Raw genomic sequence first — 19,531 nt, forward strand, 5'->3', positions numbered from 1 at the left:
CATCTCCAGTTGATCTTTGTAGTCTGGAGGTCAGTTACTCTGGGAGAAGTCCCCCACCTGGAATTTGGGAACTCTATCTGCAAGATGTCAGCAAATGCTGCAGACTTAATTAAGAGGTGCTTATTGAAGAGCTGATGTAATACCACTTGCTGTATTGTTTAATAGTATTTTAATAAGTTATGCCTTGTTCCAGATTGTGGTTGCATTGACTCACACTGTGTAACATGCCTTGAGTCTCTGTGAGAAAGACAAACTATGAAGTATACCTAAATAATACCTAAAACCAAAGTTGGGTGGGGCTAGAGAAGGAAGAAATGCACTTTCTCCTTTTGAATATCTAAAAGCCAGCAGTAGTTCAGATCGGTCTCTTGCACTGATTGGAAAACCAGGGCCCAGGTAAGGAAAACAATGGTGGGGGGAAAGCCTCCATATATTGAACAAACTGGAGATCAATTTTAAAGTCATTTGCACAGGAAGCAGGCCAGGGGTGCCAGGAAACAGGCCAACTGGGAATGGGTTTTCCATAGCTGCAATACCACTATGGAGAGTGCTTTGTCCAGAGCATTTTTTGATTTTTTGCTACTAAAAGCAGAACTTCCCCAGCTGGTGGTCTCAGGAAACAGGCATGTACATACCCAGGGGTCATTTCATAGAAAAAGAGCTGGAGGAACTCATTAGCATAACATTAGCATAATTTATTAGCATATGCCATGCCCCTTGACATCACCAGAAGTATGTCAATATCATAACTGATTTGCATATGCCACACCCCTGACATCACCTATCCTGGCTGTTTTGGACCCAATCTTGGCAATTCAGGGCCGAAATTGGGTCCAAAATGGCAAAAAGGGGCAGAAAAGGGCCAAAAAGGGGCCCAAAATGGTCAGGATTGGGCCGCTGCTGAGCGGGAGAGTGATCCACCACCCGTCAGAGGCCCGATCTGGGCCGTATTGGTCCCAATCCAGGCCGAAACAGGCCCCAAATGGCTGAGAGTCAGGTGGGCGGGGCCACCTGATGTGATCTCTTTGGGGAACTGCCTGAACTGTGTTCCAGCGCCCTGTAACATACCCATCCCTCACCTCCGCTTTGTGCAGTTCTAGGTGAGGAATGTTTTGGACAGAAGCCTCAACATTAAGATGTTGCAACAAGATTTTTTCCTTTGTCCTGGGGCCCTGGAGCAAACAAGAGCTTCCTAAGGCTCTTTGAAATTCCTGAAGGAAAGTTTAATCAGGACTACTTTCACACAATGAGATTTACTCTGTCGCCTTCACTGCTCTGTGTGTGTGTGTGTGTGTGTGTGTGTGTATTAGCAATGGAGCTTCTACATGCAGGAATTTCCTGTCCACTTTCCTCCAACCTTTTTTGTTTCCATGCCCCACTGGCGCTTTCGGCTTGGTTGCAGGTACTGCCAATGATATGGCTGGAAAAATATTCTGGGAAAATGGCACCTGCAAGGGATTGGTAAAAGGTCAATAGGACTGATGCAGGCAGGATTTCTTCAAAGCAGGACAATAGGTACCATTCCTTATAGACGCCACGCTAATACACTTGGACTGTATTCTTTCCAGAGAGAGCAAGGTTTGGGGGAAAGTGCTGAGAATGGAGAAAGCCTGGAAACAAAACAATTACGACATCACAAAGGAGCAGGGCTTTTTTTCGGCAGGAATGCAGTGGAACGGAGTTCCGACCCCTCTTGAAAATACTGGGCAATAGTGCATGAAAATAATATTTCAAAGAATCCTGTACGTTTCTTCCTCATTTCCCTCTTGAGAGTTCCACCACCTCTTTTCCCAGAACTCCTTCCCCCCGGAAAAGAAGCTTCTAAAAACATGCTCCAGTTTGGAAGCCACGATAGAGAAAAGCCTCCGAGTGGAAGCAGCCCCAAAAGACCCAAGTAAAAAGACCTTTTAAATGTTTTTAGTCAGCAATTTTTGGAGAGGAGTATCACATACAATTCTTAATGGACAGGTTTAAAAAAAAGATGCTGACCAGTTTTGCTTTGAGTGACACTACAAAGGAGACTCCGAATAAATTTTTCGGAAGGATTACCAAGACTGGCAAACAAAAGAGCCTCTAGGGGTGGAGGATAGCTGCCATTAAAAAATACCAAGGCTTGTGTTTTTTCCCGTCTGACCTGATTGCTGAGCTCATTGGAAATTCCCCTCCTTACCTGAGAGGAGGGAAAATATGAAATACCAGGTGGGGCCCCCTGTCTGAAACTGGAGGCTCTCTGGGGAAAAGACAAGCTACAAATAGAAAGGAGGAGGAGAAAGCCCAAGAGCCACTGGCCATACCAGCCATACCCTCCCCCATGCGATGGATGTTATTTTCAAATGACCTTTTCCATTTGGCTGTTAGATCTGCAAGTCGCTGTGGAGAATGTGGAAACTTGGCTTGGCTCAGGGAAAACCTCGCACAGGGCCTTGACATTTCAGCCAACACTTGTCTGGTCAGAGCTTCCAAAAGTGCCCCACACCAGTGTGTTTACACCTGACAAGGTATGTGGCAATTGGAAAATTCAATGCTCCTCTTCTAGGATTAGAACAGAAGGTATCAGAAAGCATACACCATGGCATACAGTTATGCAGGACCGCGCTATCAGAAGCCAACACCATCTGGTTGGCTGCTCTTTATTTATTTATTCATGTCATTTATAGTCCGCCTTTCTCACTGAGGGTCAAACTACAAGTGACGAATGACACAGGTTGGACACTTGTCAGCTTTCCTCAAGTTTTGATGGGAAATGTAGGCAGCTTGGCGGAATGTTGGACAAGTGACAGTTGAAAAGTCCATTGGACAGCACTTGGAGAGCCAAGTTGCAAGACCAGGGCCGATTCCAGACGGGCACAAATAAAGCGAGTGCTTTCGCTTTTCCAGCGACCTCACTCGTAAAAACCCGTAATGTCCCGTCCCTGCTTACCTCCGGTTCATGGCGCTGTGTTGCGCTCCAGAAGCGGACGGTGTGAATGCCGTATTGCAGGTTTGCACACTTCTGGACGCTTCGTCACTGTGGAGAGGCCCTCCCCTTTCCCTCCTTCCTTTGCTGGCTGGCCGGCAACAATATTCCCTTATTTTTTTTTTAAAACCGGGCGCCATTTGCGCAGTTGCACGTTTGCGCACATCAAACTGTGCAAATGTGCACAAATGCACAAAAGTTGACGCTGTGTATTCGCATACCTGCACATTTGCACATTTGCGCAAAACACGTAAAAAATTTTTTTAAAAAAACTTAAATGCGAACCAATGAAGGCCCCCGATGTCAACTGTGACGGGGAGGAAACAACCAATCCCGGGTACCTCAGTTGGCCGTGCGAACATCCGAAAGCGGGATGGCATGGCATGCTGCGAGACAAAGCGGATGGAGACGAAAGTGAACGTGTGGCCGGTAAGCGATTATTTCCGCAGAAAAACCGCAATTTCTGGCCATCTGGAATCGGCCCAGGATGCCTACATTTCCCATCAAAACTTGAGGGAACCTGACAAGTGTCCAACCTGTGTCATTCGTCACGTGTAGCTTGGCCCAGACTCAAGGCAGATTACACAGTGTGAGATTAGTACAGTTAATACCGGAACAGTTCCATAAACAATGCCATAGGGTAAATAACTACAAGTTCCACAAAGACATAGCATTAGCAGGAACCCAACACAACATAGTGGTGAGGCCTATGGTCCCTAACTCATTAGCGGATCACCTGAGATCCTCTTCCCTACAATACAGCCCTCCTATCTGAGTAAAAAGCCTTTTCAAATAATTTGGTTTTACATCGAGAATGCTAATGCAGAGGAGGGGGAATACATTATTGACTGTGCTTACCTTCCTTGGCCCCAGCCTTGCGGAAAATTTACAGCTTGTTTGTGAAGTGGCTTAATGGGCAAAATGGCACCTCCAAATAGGAACTTCCTCAGGGTTCTCCAGCCTTCACAAATTTGGGGATCTTCCTCAGCAAGAAAAGGGTAAAGGAGCGTGTGTGCATGCGCCCACATGCGCCCATGCATGCACACAAACTTTCCTCTCTCCCTGCCTGCTGGTTCGACCACCAGTTAGTGTGTTTTACACAATGATTAAAAGCATTACATCAAAAGATGAAAACAGAATAAAATAAAATAGCTTTCTTTCAGCTGTTAAGCTCACCCGCAGGAATGTTTTTCTGTGTTTGAGGGGAGACCTCAAGTCCCCACTCCCAATATGTGGGCCAAAGTACATCAGGATGTTGGGGAGTCATTTCAAAGCCTGAAGAGTGGATTGGGACCTTTTAAAGAAGTGCTACAGTACAGGGTTGTGGGAGTGCTTAAATGGATTGGGACATGAGGGGGGAAAGTTGGTTATATAACCACACCTGTTTCCCAATGAAAATTGCTCCCCAGACAGGCTGCTTTTAGGCCAAGTTGGTCAGTGAAATGGAGCAGGGGAGAGAGAAGCCATCTTTCCCCAAGGCTGTGGTCCCAACTCATATTGCCTTCTCACTGAACATCTTTTTGCAATGCTAAGTGGAGGAATCGTGTGTGGTTTGGCCCCAAGAATGCAGGCTGGTTTACACGTGTGGATAAGGCACGTGGAACAATGTACTTGGAAGAGCATCCAGGGGGGGAAAGTCTCCAGGACACAAAATATGGATAATGGACATTCAAAACCCCAGATAATAGAAAGCCAGTATTGTCCCTGAAAAGCGACGACGATTGGAACTGGTTTCTTTTCTGCTGATGACAACAAGATGCAGTACATTGTATTTCTTAGAAAAAAGCATGTTTTATTATTCAAAAAACAAATCAATACAACAAAGCAGACATGCTCACTAGGGCACTGCTAGATTTCTTCCCTCAAATATTTTATCTAACACACCTATCCAATTCCAGCTGTTATTTTCTTTCAAGTCCAAGGCAGTTTGCCGTTACATAGCAACGAATTCAAGTACTTCAGCAATGTGCTGGACAGTTCAGTCTTCTCAGAAGAAGGAGATGTGGATTTGAACTTCTGTTTTTTAAACCCCGCTGTGAGGGAAAACGGTCCCCTTTCAGTTCTGGTTTAGGGCCAGCCGGTAGCCATTTTGTGCTGTTCCTCTCAGACAGTTCTCATGAAGCAGTTCTCTCTCTACCCAACACCCATGAAAGAAAACAGCATTTCCCCCCCTTACATTGTGCCTTGAGGAGATTGACACAAACCATCTCTCACCCGCAGAGGGTATTTTTAAACCAGCTGTCACAACATTTCACTTGGCACCCTTGAAGTGGCAACAGGCGGTTATCAAAGGCCATGGCAAAAAACTCTCCCACATAATAGTTCACTGCTATGAGCCAAACAACTGGCTCTCTCTTCAGGTTAACCAAGTACACACAGCCACACTTCTAATGCTGTTGACACAACAACTCACTCTCTTCTGGCCCCACAATGAGAGACTAAAGTTCCGGTTGCTCTTGTGTGGAAGCTTCTGGAAGCTGTGAACCTGGTTGTACTATCTCAGGGCTGCTGTTTGACATCTCAGGCGATGTTTGGGGTTGGTTTTGTTCTTCCTGGACTACGGATTGGGAGGTGTTCTCGCCAAATTTCTGGCCTACAAATGGAGTTTCGATGCAGGGCTTTGCCATCTTGATGGCCTCATCGTAAGATGGCGGCAAGTCTATGGCGTAGAGGCTGTATGCTGGAGGATTCACAAGATTTCTGTCCATCTCCCTAAAGGACATAGGAAGTGAGATGCTCTGAGGATACTGTACGGAGCTGTATGCTGCAGAGAGAAGACAAGAGCACGTTCTTTTGATATATTAGCATGACAAACATCCCACAAGAAATCTCTTAGAGAGCCTCCTCACGGATAATTCTATCTAGGTTTCTTAGGTTTTTATCCCACCCTCCATTCAAGGAGCTCAAGGCAGAACACATGGTTCTCCACTCTTCCATTTTAAACTTAAAACTCTCTGAGGGAGTTTAAGCTAAAAGAATTTACATGTTCCAGGGTCACCCAGTGGATCAGGCTATAAATCTGGGACCTCTACAATTGTACCCCAATTGTCTAACCATTACCCCACATTAGCTCTATCAGCAGTTTACACTGCTGAGATTTTAAACCATTCTAGAGCAGGCCTGTACTTCTAAGTACTTGATGCACACATACCCCCACTTTGCTTTAAGTTTCAATTAGGCAACAACAAGATTTTAAGCATCTGCTCAACATATAAAGGGTTGAATCTGCTGAACAAAAAAGGGTTGAATCGGGACATTGTCTTGCACTATAGATGCTAATTTTCTGCACTTCACACCCATGCTCTGTCATGCTAATTGTAACATGTATTACAGCTAGCTTTCTAATATTCTAGCTTGCAACACCCCTCTTGCCCTTTGCCTGGATTATAAAGATTCCTTCCCTTTTCTACTCCTCGTATCTCACAAATGGATCTTTGACTCTCAAATGCTCATACCTTGGAAATCTAGTTGGTCTTTGAGCTGCTACTGGACCCCCATCTTGCTCTTCTACTACAGACCAACGTGGCTACCACCCAAAACTATCGTATACTCACATGTGACTGTGCTGTGGGCTGTGCTGTCATGATCAATGGGGATAGCAGTGAGATCATGGGCTTGCGGTGGGAAAGTCTGCACAGGGGGCCTCTTCTTGCGGCAACAGAACTTCACACAGCTGGCACCAATGCCACACATGAGCAACAAGAACACGGTGAGCAGGATAAGCCTGAAGAAGAAGCAGAATGCCGCATTAGCAATTAAGCGCGCACTGCAAGATCCTGTTGTTAATACTCAAAACATTTAAATACAGCCTTGTGTTCAAAAGTAATCCTTCCAATAAACTTGGTTAAGTAGGTCAGTCTTATTGGCCCCATTTCTTTTTTCAGATGGTGTGACCGAGACTGCAGCTTGCCTAAGGGCCACAGGTAACACCTCTGTCCCAAAACATGTTCCAGTCAATGATCTATAGACCCAGAACTCAAGTTAGAGAAGAGGTGGTGTGGTTGGACAGGCGACAGTGTGATGTCATAAAGGGAGAGCTAAATGATTGGTGGTGCATTGCCAACAGATTAACTAAAAACGGAAAACAAGCGAGCAGAAGAAAAGTGGGATTCAAGTGGTACAGTCCTTCCCCAAGTAACCATATGCCACCATTCTATGTCCAGGGGTGACTCGGTGGAGGACTCACCTTATACTCCCTTACCTACAGACTTCATTTTCCCCCTTTGCACTACCGTTCAGTTGAGCAGAAGCAGCGGGAGGTACAGCCCTTCCAAGGAACTGCTGTCTTTCTAACGGCGAAGGCAAAACCCATCGTTTGCATTCTACTCTCCTTCCCCCCAACACAGACTACAGTTATAAACATCTGCTTATCGCTAAAGAAAATCACCCAGCCCTCACAGTACATAGTTGAGCAATAAATTTCACAGGGGAGCCAACGGATGTTGAAAAGAAAAACAAATACTCCAAGCAAGGTCTGAGATTAAGTGTTCTCTGGATACTACACCGAGAATGGTTGCACAATAAATACTCTGTCATTCTACCGTGTCCTTTTGCTTCGCTTGTTTAAAATTCTCAAGGTGTGGCTGCCTTCTTGGCACCAGAGAATGAGAAATCTAGGACATGCCTCCAAGGTGGGTCCTTTCACAGGTTTACGTGACCGAACAGGTCCGGTACAGGCTGCTAGCACAGGCAAGTACATACACAGATTGCAGGGGGAGAGAAAGCTAATGGTACAGTAATTGTTAAACCAATGACAATATTGCTAGTGCGGGTGCAGACAATACTCAGATTAAGGTCAGGTTATTTCAGTCCAGCATGGTTTATCGTTTCCCCTAGATTCACCAGGGTCCAGCAACAGACATTTTGGGTTTCCCAAGGATGGGCAGAGCTTGGGAATCAAAGGGCAGTGTCTGGCAGATCAGATGGTGGAGCCTAGAAGGATGAGATAGTTAGAGCTGCCAAGTTACCCCACCCTCCGGGTGGAAGGTGAGAAACCTGGCCCTCATCTTAGTAGATGTTCTTGTGCGCTCGTGCTCCCGAGATGAGCAATGACGTTACTTTGCGCAGGGCCTCATTCTGCCCCGGGAGCACTCCTGTGCTCTGCAGCGGGCCAAATTGAGCCTGTTTGGGGCCTAAATCGGCTCGCTGCAGAGTGCAGGAGCACTGCTGGAGTGGCGTAACGGGCCCTGGAGCACTCCCACACTTTGCAGAAGACCGATTTTGGCCCCAAACGGGCCCCATTTGGCCTGCTGTGGAACGCTGCTGGGAGGGCCCTAGAGAGTGCCTGCGCTTCACAGCAGGCCAATTTAGGCCCCAAATGGGCCCAATTCAGCCCGTTTGGGGCCCAATTCAGCCTACTGCAGAGCGCAGGATGTCACCACACACCCCTAGGAGTGTGCCCTGGCAGATGCATTCCCTCCTGCCAGGTAAGCAGGAGAGGGGGTAGGAGCGAGGGATCCCCCGCCCCCAGTGGGGGACTGGCAATCCTAGGATAGAGCGGAAACAGAAATGGCATATATTGGCTCAAGGAAGATCACAGCTTTCCCTGGTGGCTGTGAATGGAGTCTCATAGAAATGCGGGGGGCTTCACAATATAGGGTGGAACTCATTGCAGAAGTTCTCAAAATAAGCAGAAGTCAGCTGTCTCCTTTGATTCTAGCCACTCACCGGGAGATTTTACTCCTTCCTCTAAAATCCTGAAAACTAAACCTGGTGAGAACTGGCAACCTTAGCCAACAAGGTGCGTTTCAATGTACGAAATGAGAGAGAATGAAAACGTCTCTCATTTGGTGATCTTGGGTCTTCGCTGTGCTTTAAGGACGTTTTGGAATGCCTTTCTGATCTAAACCTTGGCCACTTACTCTGACATGGTTTGGAGAACCCCAGCCACCAGGGGGAACTAGGGCTTTTTTTCTGGGAAAAGAGGTGGTGGAACTCAGTGGTGGAACTCAGGACTGCACAATGATGTCACTTTGGGTCAGCTGGAACAAGGGGGGGGGAGTTTTTTAAAGTTTAAATCACCCTTGGTGAAAATGGTCACATGGCCGGTGGCCCTGCCCCCTGATCTCCAGACAGAGGGGAGTTTAGATTGGCAATGTAAACTCGCCTCTGTCTGGAGATCGGGGGGTGGGGCCACCGGCCATGTGACCATTTTCAAGAGGTGCCAGAACTCTGTTCCACTGTGTTCCAGCTGAAAAAAAGCCTGTAATAGAAGAAGAGAGAAGTGACTTTACCGGGAAAGGGGGAATTTAATTATTAAAATCTAAGCTCCCATTGGGGTTATGATAAAATTAAAAATTATAGAGTATTAAATAATAGATGTTTTACTATGGATATATAAGATTAAGCTAGTTAGATATTATTTACAATATATAGCTTAAGTAAAGAGTATATAATGGATATTTGAGTATAACAGTTACCTTATAGATTTAAAATAAGCTTAGAATAAGAAAGAATAAAAGATGGGTGTGTAATAGAATATTAGAGTCTAAGCTAATATCAGAATCAGGATGATTGTGGAAAGTAAAGAGTTTAAGTAAATGGAAAGTAAAATGGATATAATGTTATATTTTTAATATCTTGATTGCTAATATATATTATTATGCTAGCATTATCTTATGTAGAATATATGGTTTAACTGAGGTATTTAAAGGGAAACTTGTATTACAGAGATATTTTTAGTAGAGATTTAACAAGCTTAGAGAAAAGAGTATTAAGTGTGTGTTTAATAGAATATATGAGATACTAAGTAATTAAGTAATAAGATAGACTAAGGGTTGGAAAACTGTTGGAAGTCAACTAAAAAGGGGGGAGGAAAGGGAGGGGGTTAGAAATAGACTTATAAGGGGGTAATGTATGTGTTGAATGATATTATAATCTAATCCAATAAAAATTTTTATTAAAAAAAAGAAAAAGAAAAAAAGCCCGGGGGGGGGCTATATTTATTTATTTCAATTTTTTTATTCCATCCTCCTCTCACAGGCAGGATCAGGGTGGATTACATTCAATTTATCTTCCACCCAACCAACAACAGATGGTAGATAGGTAATCTTTGGCATTTTACAGCGAAGTGATATCAAGGTCACTTAAAAATCTTTATAAACACCGTAATCAGGAAGCTGGTTTGTGAAAAAGGACTGTACCTGGACCGTGCCGCTTCACAACAGAAGAAGGTGTTTATTCAACTGAATGCCCTACCAACACGGAGAATCAATCAACTCAACATTACAAGGTGAAGGCTACGTTAACTTAGAACTCTTCCCCTTAGCACCTAGTTTTCTACATACGGGGATCCATCATGCAAGCCCTGCAAACAGGCTGTTGGCAGTCCAGGAACAATTTGACCACATCTATAGAAACTGGATTTTGCAATTTAGGCTGTTGCAAGCAGCATAAAGGTACTACCCCACCATACTATGCTGTTGCAACACCATAAAGGTAAACCAGGAAAAGGGCCACAATTCCTCCGACTTACTGCGCTGTTGACTTCCTTTCGGATTCCTTTGGCAAAATACTTACACATCTCGTTTTATAATGAAACATTCCATGCATGAGCAATCATTATGTCATCCCTAACCCATGCTGAACATCACAGAGCTCTTTGCAAGACATTCAGGATGGGGGAAGACTGCAGCCAGCCCTGTTCTTGAGGCTCAGAGCCGTCCGCAATACAATTCATCACCCTAAACTAAGTTAATATTGTTTATTTGCACAGATGGGGAACCTGGGATTAAGAGGTCAGGATATGACCCACTGACACATTATCAACTCCTGAGTTTCAGGTCGGGGTGAGGCAGGAATGGGAGAACAGTCACTCAACAGAGCATCAGAAAAGACCTGCTGGATCAGACCAGAGGTCCATCTACTCCACCTTCTGTCTCCTAGAGAGGTCAACCAGATGCTTCTGGGAAGCCCCCAAGAAAGATGGGAAGTCAACAGCCCTTCCCCATTACTGCCCCCCAGGTAATTTCTGTTCAGAGTTCTACGGACCCATCCTCCAAGAATTCTTCCTTCTAAAGTCATCTCCATTAGTCGACTTCTCTCAGTCCTGTGGCAGTGAGTTCCATCAGTTAATTATGCACTATGTGAAGAATATACTTCCTTTTGTCCATCCTGAATCTTCAAAGGGTGTTATGGGAAAAGGACAAAAGAGTTTTTGCTATCTGTTTTCTCCATGCACTACTGTATAATTTAATTCATCCCTGCCAACAGAGATCTTTGAACGGGAGATGGCAGGGACTGAAGCTGAGACCTTCTTGTTCTGATTAAGCTAGGGATTCTTCCCCCAGAAGGGGCACATACAAATGAGACTTCTAAACCTTTGGCCCCTCTAGCCAACACCAACTGGAAATAATCCTGCAACATTACAGAAGAAGACTTCCTCAGCCCTGCTAAATAGCTGCGATCCTTTTTACATGCCAAGTAGATGCACCACTAGGGAGCTACCACGTCTAGCTACCTAGACAACCAAATCGCGACATGCACAAGAACCTCCACCATTTCATAAGCAGTCTATTGTATGAAACCATATTTATTATTATTATAATTGTACTTATATGCCACTCTTCTAGACAGGTTAGCGTTGCACTCTGAGCAGTGAACACAGTCTGTGTTATTACTATGCCCACAATACTGCTGAGGCTGAGAGGAGTGGCTTACCTGAGGTCACCTATTGATCTCATGGCAATGGTGGGATTCAAACCAGCAGAGTGCCGATTCACAACCCGACTGCTTTGTTACAGCAGCTCTGTCTACTGGCCATGGGGAAAATAAAATATTGACATCCCATTGCAAGTAGACCCAAATTCTGCTACAGCACCAAGCGAGTTCTGGGACCCGCATGCGTTCTCTAAATGAAGTAAATCAGACCAATCTCTTATTTCGCTAATCTAGTCTGCTTTGAAGGAATGACTTTGCATATTTTTCTTTTCTGCTGGTTATGGGGGTGGGGAGGGACATAAGTTACAGGCCCGTAAAGCCCAACCCCAAACTACTTGGAATGTTACTGAGCAGCTCCTGCGTATTTTACTCCTCCCAAATACATCCACTTTTAAGTATAATTTTGGCAATGATGAGAGCTAGAACCTTAGGTCTCACTTTGACTTTTTTTTTTAAAGTGGAGATTCTCTGGAGGCCAAAGCCCGCAGTTAAGACCACATTCTGTTGGTTTCCTCCTGCAATTTAGGAGGGGTGGGGGATGATTTTCAACAGAAGGGCAGCCAGAGGGAAACTGATTTCATAGATTGCCACTGTCCCTGTACTTAAATGACTGTTGTGGGTTTTGGGGGGGAAAAACTGTGAATAGCGGAAAGATACAGGCAGCTTGTGTCCAATTTGGCTGTGCACTTGCTGTGCACGCTGTGCACTTGCTGTGCACGCTCAGAGCCTTAGAAATGCAATCAACAGAAGTTCTTCCTTGCAAGCCCAGTCTGAGTGAGAGACAGAATAAAAGAGTATCTGAGGTCAGGAGAGAGAATATTAAGCCAGACTTTGGAGAAGCCTGGCCATAAAAATCTGCCTCCAATGCCTGGTACAAATTCTCTTCTACAACCTGATGTGGTGGTGCGTGCCCTCAAGTCATAGAAATTTATGGAGGCCCCACCCCACCCCCCGGATGGGATTTTCATGGCAAGAGACTCACCTGCCTCTGTCTTCATTGGACATCTCCCATCCAATTACTAACCAAGGCTGATCCTGAGATCTGACAAGATCAGGCACACCTGGACTAACCAGGTCAGGGCTCTACAACCTGACATGTACCCTCAAATTCCCAAAAACTGGGGTTAAGAGCCAGCCACGCATCAGCAAGTCTCCGGTTCCAATCCTGCATCTCCCACAAGCCTGCTTGGTGGCCATTTTCTCAACTTCAGTTCCCCATAAGCAATATAACTCCAGCCTACCTTACAGGGCTGCTTGTAATGATTGCAACAAGATAAGGTATGCAAAGAGCTTCGATTGCTGGAACAGGCCTTATAAATGCTAAGTGCTGTCAATATCACATACAAACAGTTGCACCGGTCCCATTCATCATATCTCACGTAAATTTTTAAGTCGCACATATGGTCAAATGACAGTTCTGAAGTGGTCCTAACATCCTAATCTTTTAGTTCTGGGACATGCAAGCCAGGATACGTGTGTCAGAAAGAGACACCTGCCGTCTTTACTGGTTTGTTGTCTCCTCTGTAAGAGGTCAACCAATGTGACCATTAGCAATAAAAACAGTGGGATCCGAACAAGCCATTAAACTGAAGAAAAGGTTTTAAAATGATTCTCTTAGATCCAAGCTACAAGTGACTTTTTTCACGTGGAGAACACTTGATTGTTTTTGCAAGTTTTCCTGGGAACTGAAGTCCGAGTGTCCTTCCCCTCTCTGTTAGAATCGCTGCCTGAAGAGCCAGAGAAAGCCGGCTGCTGCTGCAGCAGCAGCTTTTGCAAATCATTCCTCCAGTCACAAGCCTGCCGCTCTGGAGAAAGCCGCTGTGTAGGTGAAGCTCCCTGGGAGCAGGACGCCCAGGGAGAAAGTAGCAGCTGCCCGCCCCCAAACGATCATTGAGAGCCCTCTTATCCAGCAGGCTTGTGACTGGAGGAACGATTTGCAAAAAGGAAGGACACTCGGGCTTCAGTACCCAGGAAAACTTGCGAAAACAATCAAGTGTTCTCCACGTGAAAAAAGTCACTTGTAGCTTGGCCCTCAGTCAGGAAAAATACAAGCAAGAATGTGCTGACAAGCAAACCGGTCAAAGTCACTCAAGCACCAACCGTTCGGTTACGCAGCCGGAAAGAAGGTGGTAATGTTGCCACAACGGATTGTGTGCTTCCCTCAAAACACCAGAAGGTGATACTTGTAAAGACACAACAAAACAAAACTGAACTTACCAGACATACCACAAGCTTGTCCAACTGGCACCCTGCTGAGAACAGCTGCCAAAGAGAAATAAGGAAATAGCTGAAGCACTTCAGATCTTTGGCACGGACCTTTCTCCGGAGCCAACTCTCCCGGCAATTTGTGCAAACCCTCCCAAAGCATGAGCTCCATCGGTTTCTCCTGATAGCTGGAAGGCATGCTCAGGGCTTTTTTTCTGGGGAAAGAGGTGGTGGAACTCAGTGGGCTGCCCTCGGAGAAAATGGTCACATGGCTGGTGGCCCCGCCCCCTGATCTCCAGACAGAGGGGAGTTGAGATTGCCCTCCACGCTGCTGGAGCGGCACGGAGGGCAATCTCAACTCCCCTCTGTCTGGAAATCAGGGGGCGGGGCCACCAGCCATGTGACCATTTTCAAGAGGTTCCGGAGCTCTGTTCCCCCGCGTTCCCCCTGAAAAAAAGCCCTGGGCATGCTAAAAAATACGGCATTTAGACCAAACGGATTTTCAGATTAGATTAGCCAGAAATCAAGCTGTACCTTTAAAAATATTAGGGCTCCTGCTCCTCCTTGTGACCGCAATAAACCTGCTTTCGCTTTCCACAAAGTTCATCTTTGTCAATGACATCAATCAGTCAAAAATTGTCTCTTGTGAATTGACTCCTGGAACATTTTCTCTTAATTTACAGTGTATTCTCAGTATATTTGTACCTTGAAAGTACAATTATTTTTAGAAAGGAGTTCCCAAAAAGAGGTTTTGTTCCTGTTCACTTGCATTACCTGAATAATCCATATGACAACCTTACAAGGTAGGCCAACGCTACCACACAACTGCAAATGGCCAGGGGCAGCTGAGGAAGTATGACCCATCTGAAGTGCCCGATGAATCTGGGAGTCCTGGTTAATCTTTTCGGCTCTCCACCCTAAGCTCTGTTATGTTTTTGTCCCACTCTTCTTCCAAAGGAGCTCAGAGCACATGGCTAACCCCCCCCCCCAAATCTAATAAAGATCCCCAATTAATAAATTTGAAATATAAAGAAGCGGCCTCAAGAATGCATAAATAGCACCTATACAATGCACTGCATTGTACAGGTTCAAAACACTCACTGCAGTATTATTAAGGTATGAAGTAGGCCACCATTATCCAACAGTATCCTACAGACAGAGAGCAGCCACTTGCTTTAAGTCCATCAGATAAGTTTACAACTGGGGCACGATATTAACTAAGTCTCACTTTAAGCCTGGTTCACACATGTAAGAGAATGAGGGTACAGTCCATTCTGCTACCTCTTCAGGCTGCAAGGAATAAGAATCTAACTTTGCTTTTAAGGAAAAGCCTCCATGCAAATAGAAAACTAGCTCAGCAGGGGAATTTTCCTATCACCTCTCCCTTTGTGCTGGCTTTCTATCTGCAGAGATTTTTTCACATCAGAGAACATCCAAACTGTTATTTTCCATCTGCATTCTGCTCCCTCGCTGTTCTAACATCTCATCATCCTCCGCCTGCAAATGAAGCATCACACGTAGCTTTCGAAGACGATGGATTCCAAAACAATTGCTTCTTACTTACTCTTGGAGGCTGTGGTCAGAACAGATCTCAGCAAGTGAAGGCATTGCCTGGGGAAAGGAAGCAGCAACGTTTAGAACAGCAGGGAGAGAAGCAGTGAATCTCTAATGCTGCAATAGACTGCATGCGCACCCATCTGTTGCTTGTTCTTGTGTTGTAACACAACACTACTTTGAACTGCCTAGTGGATCAGCCAAAGGTCCGTTTAATGCAGTACTTGATCTGCTAACGGTTGCCAGCCAGACATCCTTGGAAGTTCACTAACAGGAAACAAGAGAAATAAGCCACCCCTCTCCAGCAATGGGAGGTATACTGCTTTTGAATACAGACACTCCATGGCTAATAAGGGCTCTTAAATAATGCCACCCCTCTGCTCCTCCATCTACAACAGCAGGCTATTTTTATCAGGTTGGGGAAGGCAAAATGTTCACTGACCAGTTTCTACAGGATCAGCTCGCACCTGAGGTTGCTGAGATTCTTGCCGGCCACACTGGGTTTACAGAATTTGACCCATCAAGGCACTTCTCAGGTTCTTAGAGAGGAGTGCAGATTTGGAACCCCACAGCACAGATCTGTTGTGCACCTTAACTGTTTGGAGATCCCTTGCTTTGAAAATTTAACACCCACAGGGAATTCTGGTATAAATTGCAGTGCGTTACTAATTTTGAATGCAGTCAAGGAGTCAAACTGACATCCTCAGAATCAGTATAAGGGACTACTTACCACCTACCACAGAAAACCTATTAAGCCCTGCAAATTTACCCAGTCTGTGGTTATGAGTCTGGGACCCTCCATCTATCCAATTTTTATCTCACTTCTGCTAGGATCTCAGGCAGCCTACATGGTTCTCCCACTCCTCAGTTTTCGTTCAGACAACAGTCTTGCAAGGTTGGCAAGATTGTGAGCTTGCCACTGGCCCATCTCCCAGCCTTCACAGCCGTGGGGGTTTGAAGCCGGTTCTCCCAAGTCCGGGTCAGACCCACAAACCACCACATAGCACTGAGTCACACCCAGTCAGGAATCAAATTAAACAATGCTAATCTGCTACAGACACTACACACACCCTCTCACAACTGGACCACAATCTAGATGTGAAGTCTGTCAAAGAGAATCCCAAGTCAGTCTGGAATATCTCCCCCATTGTTCCATCACAGAGGAGGTTTGCAAATATTTTGATCCCAAAACAGAAACCCTGCATTCCAGTTAATGTACAGCCTTCATCTATAGCCCCCCCCTTTCCACTGATAGTCAAGACGGAGAGGGCCACATGCTGCACTTGCTCTTGCTTGCTATTAAGGAACACTGCAGGATGACACATACCCACAGATATTTTCTGATGGGTGGCTGTATTGGACTGCAGCAGAAGAGCAAGAGTCGGGTCCAATAGCACCTTAAAGACCAACTAGATTTCCAGGGTGGGAACTTTCCAGAATCAAGCTCCCTTTGCCAGATACCAGATATCTGAGCAAGGGAGCTGTGATTCTCGGAAGCTCATACCCTGGAAATCTAGCTGGTCTTTATGGTGCCACTGGACCCAAATTTTGCTTACGTATCTACAGAGAGAGCGTCTCTACATATTGTGAATTACCTAGGGACGCTCAAGTGCAGGATTGGAGAAACTGAGGGAGAGTACCCCCTGTGTATTATATGTCAGGACACTGTCCCCCCCCCCTCTCTTTTTTTACCAAGTATGTTTTCAAACAGGGAATATCGGGCACGGTTACTCCAGTCTAAGCCACAGTATCAAAAAGTTGTCAATTGCCTCGATGTTTTCTGTTCGCGTTTGCACCATTACAAAATTTGGACAGAGTCTTTTTAAAAACCTCTCTCGCTTATGATAAGCGAGGGCGAACAAAAGGAGCGAGGACCAATTGCGCCCTCAACAGCCCCTCAATCGCCCGGATAGAAACCTGGAGGCCTGCCAAGGGAACGAGAGAAACAGCCGAATAGGACTGGGCAGGGCGCCCGACCCGACCGCACCGTTGCAAACAAAGGCGCAGGCAGTGCAGAAGGCGTTTCTTTGCCAGCGCGTTGCAACGATCTTGCGGTTTTCCGTGAGACCTTTCCAAGCTCCCAGGCAAGAAACTGGGAAGAAAAAGGGAGCGCCTCTTGGGTCGCCCACGGGGGCTCTCCCGCCTTCCCACCGGGTCCCTGCAAGGACAAAGAACCGGCTACTCACTTGCAAGAGCGCCAGAAGCAGCAGCAGCCGCCCGCGCTGGAAGGCGGCCATGAGAAAGCCGAGGGTCTGGCGCCGAGCCCGGAGAGCCTCCCTTGCCCAACCTGCAATCCCCGCAGCGCCTCTTTGTCCGATTCCGGCTCGAGCGCGCTCTCGCTCCTGCGTTTTAAGCGCAGCGCGAAGCCTCCTGCTGAATCATAGTTCTCCCCGCGGCCACGCCCCTTTCCTCCCTCGAGCTCCGCCCCCAGTGGCTTCCCACGCCCTCCATTGATGAAAAGGGAAGGCGCCTGGGGGAGGGGCTCGGGTGTGGCTGAGCGGCGACGCGCCCGTCCCAGCCTCGCTGGCCAGGAGGAGGTGCTGGATTTAAATGGGAAACCAGTCGGGGTTGCTTGATAGTTAAAGAATTCTTCTCTTTGCACCAATTGCTGTTCCTAAGTAGGGTTACCAACCACCTGGCGGGACCTGGAGATCTCTCAAGATTGCAGTTACTTAACCACCGCACTCCGCTACACCAGTCTCCAGCCCCGGTGGGGGGGATATCCATGGTTTTATCTCCTGTTGAGGTCCCTCCCCTCCCCAAACCCTGCCTTCCTCAGGCTCCACCTCCAAATCTCCAGGAATTTCCCAGGCCGGAGTTGGCAACCTTAGAAACTGCCCCCCAACGTGGGTTACCAGTTTGTGAAATTCCTGGAGATTCAGGGGATTGGATTTTGGGAATTGTAGATTTGGAGGAGAGGTGGGACCTCAGCGGGGGTATAATGCCGCAGTGGTTACCCTCAACGCAGCCATTATCCCCAGAGGAAATAATCTCGGTTGCCATGTTGTAATTCTGGGAGATCTCCAGGCCCCACTTTGAGGATGGCAACCATATTCCTTTTACTTCAAAATTGCAGCAGAGCTGGAGGAGGGAAAAACTCCTTGTGCAAAGACTGGGCAATAACAGTGGGCAGGACTGCAGTCAAAATCACCTGTAATCCTTGCAAACTTCCAGATCTTCACAGCCCTAGTTGTAGATCTACTCTAGTTCTCTCAAAGATCTGAAAATCTACTTGTTCTCCTCTGTCTCTTTGGCATCTCCATGTGTACTTCCTTTCCACACAGACATACCACTACCCCCTTTCTCCAGCAGAAGGGGGGGGGCCTCACGTTCCCCACATTCTAGTGGGCTGCTTGACCAGTCATTCAGCACCATTCAATATCAAGGGGTACCTGCAAAGGTGTTAAGGGTTGCCAACTCCAGGCTGGGAAATTCCTGGAGATCTGGGGGAGAGCCTGGGTAGGGCAGGATGCCGTAGAGTCTACCCTTTGAAGCTGCCACTTCCTCCAGCAGTACCAATCTCTGTGATCTGGAGATCAGTTATAACTCCAGGAGAACTCCAGTCCCCACCTGGAGGCTGGCAACCCAAGTTAAGACACATTGCCGTTGCTGTTGCCCTGAGCTCCAATTTCTTCCAGGCATGCCTCTTTCCATTCACCACCATTGATAAATTCCAAGGTCATTACAATATGCTGTGTGAAGAGAAAGTAGAAGTGTAAAATGATCAGAAATACTGAAGTCATGGAAGGAGAGAAGAAAAAAACTCAACTTTTCCCCACAGGAAAAACATTGAAACGTTGCTATATATACAATGCGCTGGAGAGTACTGCCAAGTCATAGCTGACTTATGGCAACCCCTCATGGGTTTTCAAGGCAAGAGACTAACAGAGGTGGGAGGTGGTTTGTCACAGCCTGCTTCTGCAACCCTGGACTTTGCTGGATGTCTCCCATCCAAACACTAACCAAAGTTGACCCGGCTTAGCTTCTGAGATCTGGCTTGCCTGGTTATTTGGCTACTTTAACATAAAATTCATCGTTTATTGATTTAATATGTTAAATTGTACTAATTGGCAAAATTTTGTAATTTAAAATATAAATGCCTTAACATACAGTCTTGGAAGCAGGGCTTTTTTTCTGGGAAAAGAGGTGGTGGAACTC

The 19,531-nt window shown here is 46.3% G+C and overlaps 1 protein-coding gene across 1 annotated transcript; it reads right to left on the minus strand.

Annotated features, from left to right (window-relative positions):
* Nucleotides 1-4,733: 4,733 nt before the first annotated feature.
* Nucleotides 4,734-17,726, minus strand: TMEM52 (transmembrane protein 52). Its single transcript, XM_055001842.1, has 5 exons — nucleotides 17,560-17,726; nucleotides 15,384-15,430; nucleotides 13,832-13,876; nucleotides 6,511-6,680; nucleotides 4,734-5,720 (listed from the first exon to the last, which is right to left on the minus strand). The coding sequence occupies exons 1-5, from the start codon at nucleotides 17,608-17,610 to the stop codon at nucleotides 5,395-5,397; spliced, it is 639 nt and encodes a 212-aa protein (XP_054857817.1). The 5' UTR covers nucleotides 17,611-17,726; the 3' UTR covers nucleotides 4,734-5,394.
* Nucleotides 17,727-19,531: the final 1,805 nt, after the last annotated feature.

The sequence above is a fragment of the Eublepharis macularius genome, chromosome 17 (assembly GCF_028583425.1).
Source record: "Eublepharis macularius isolate TG4126 chromosome 17, MPM_Emac_v1.0, whole genome shotgun sequence".
Lineage (NCBI taxonomy): Eukaryota > Metazoa > Chordata > Lepidosauria > Squamata > Eublepharidae > Eublepharis > Eublepharis macularius.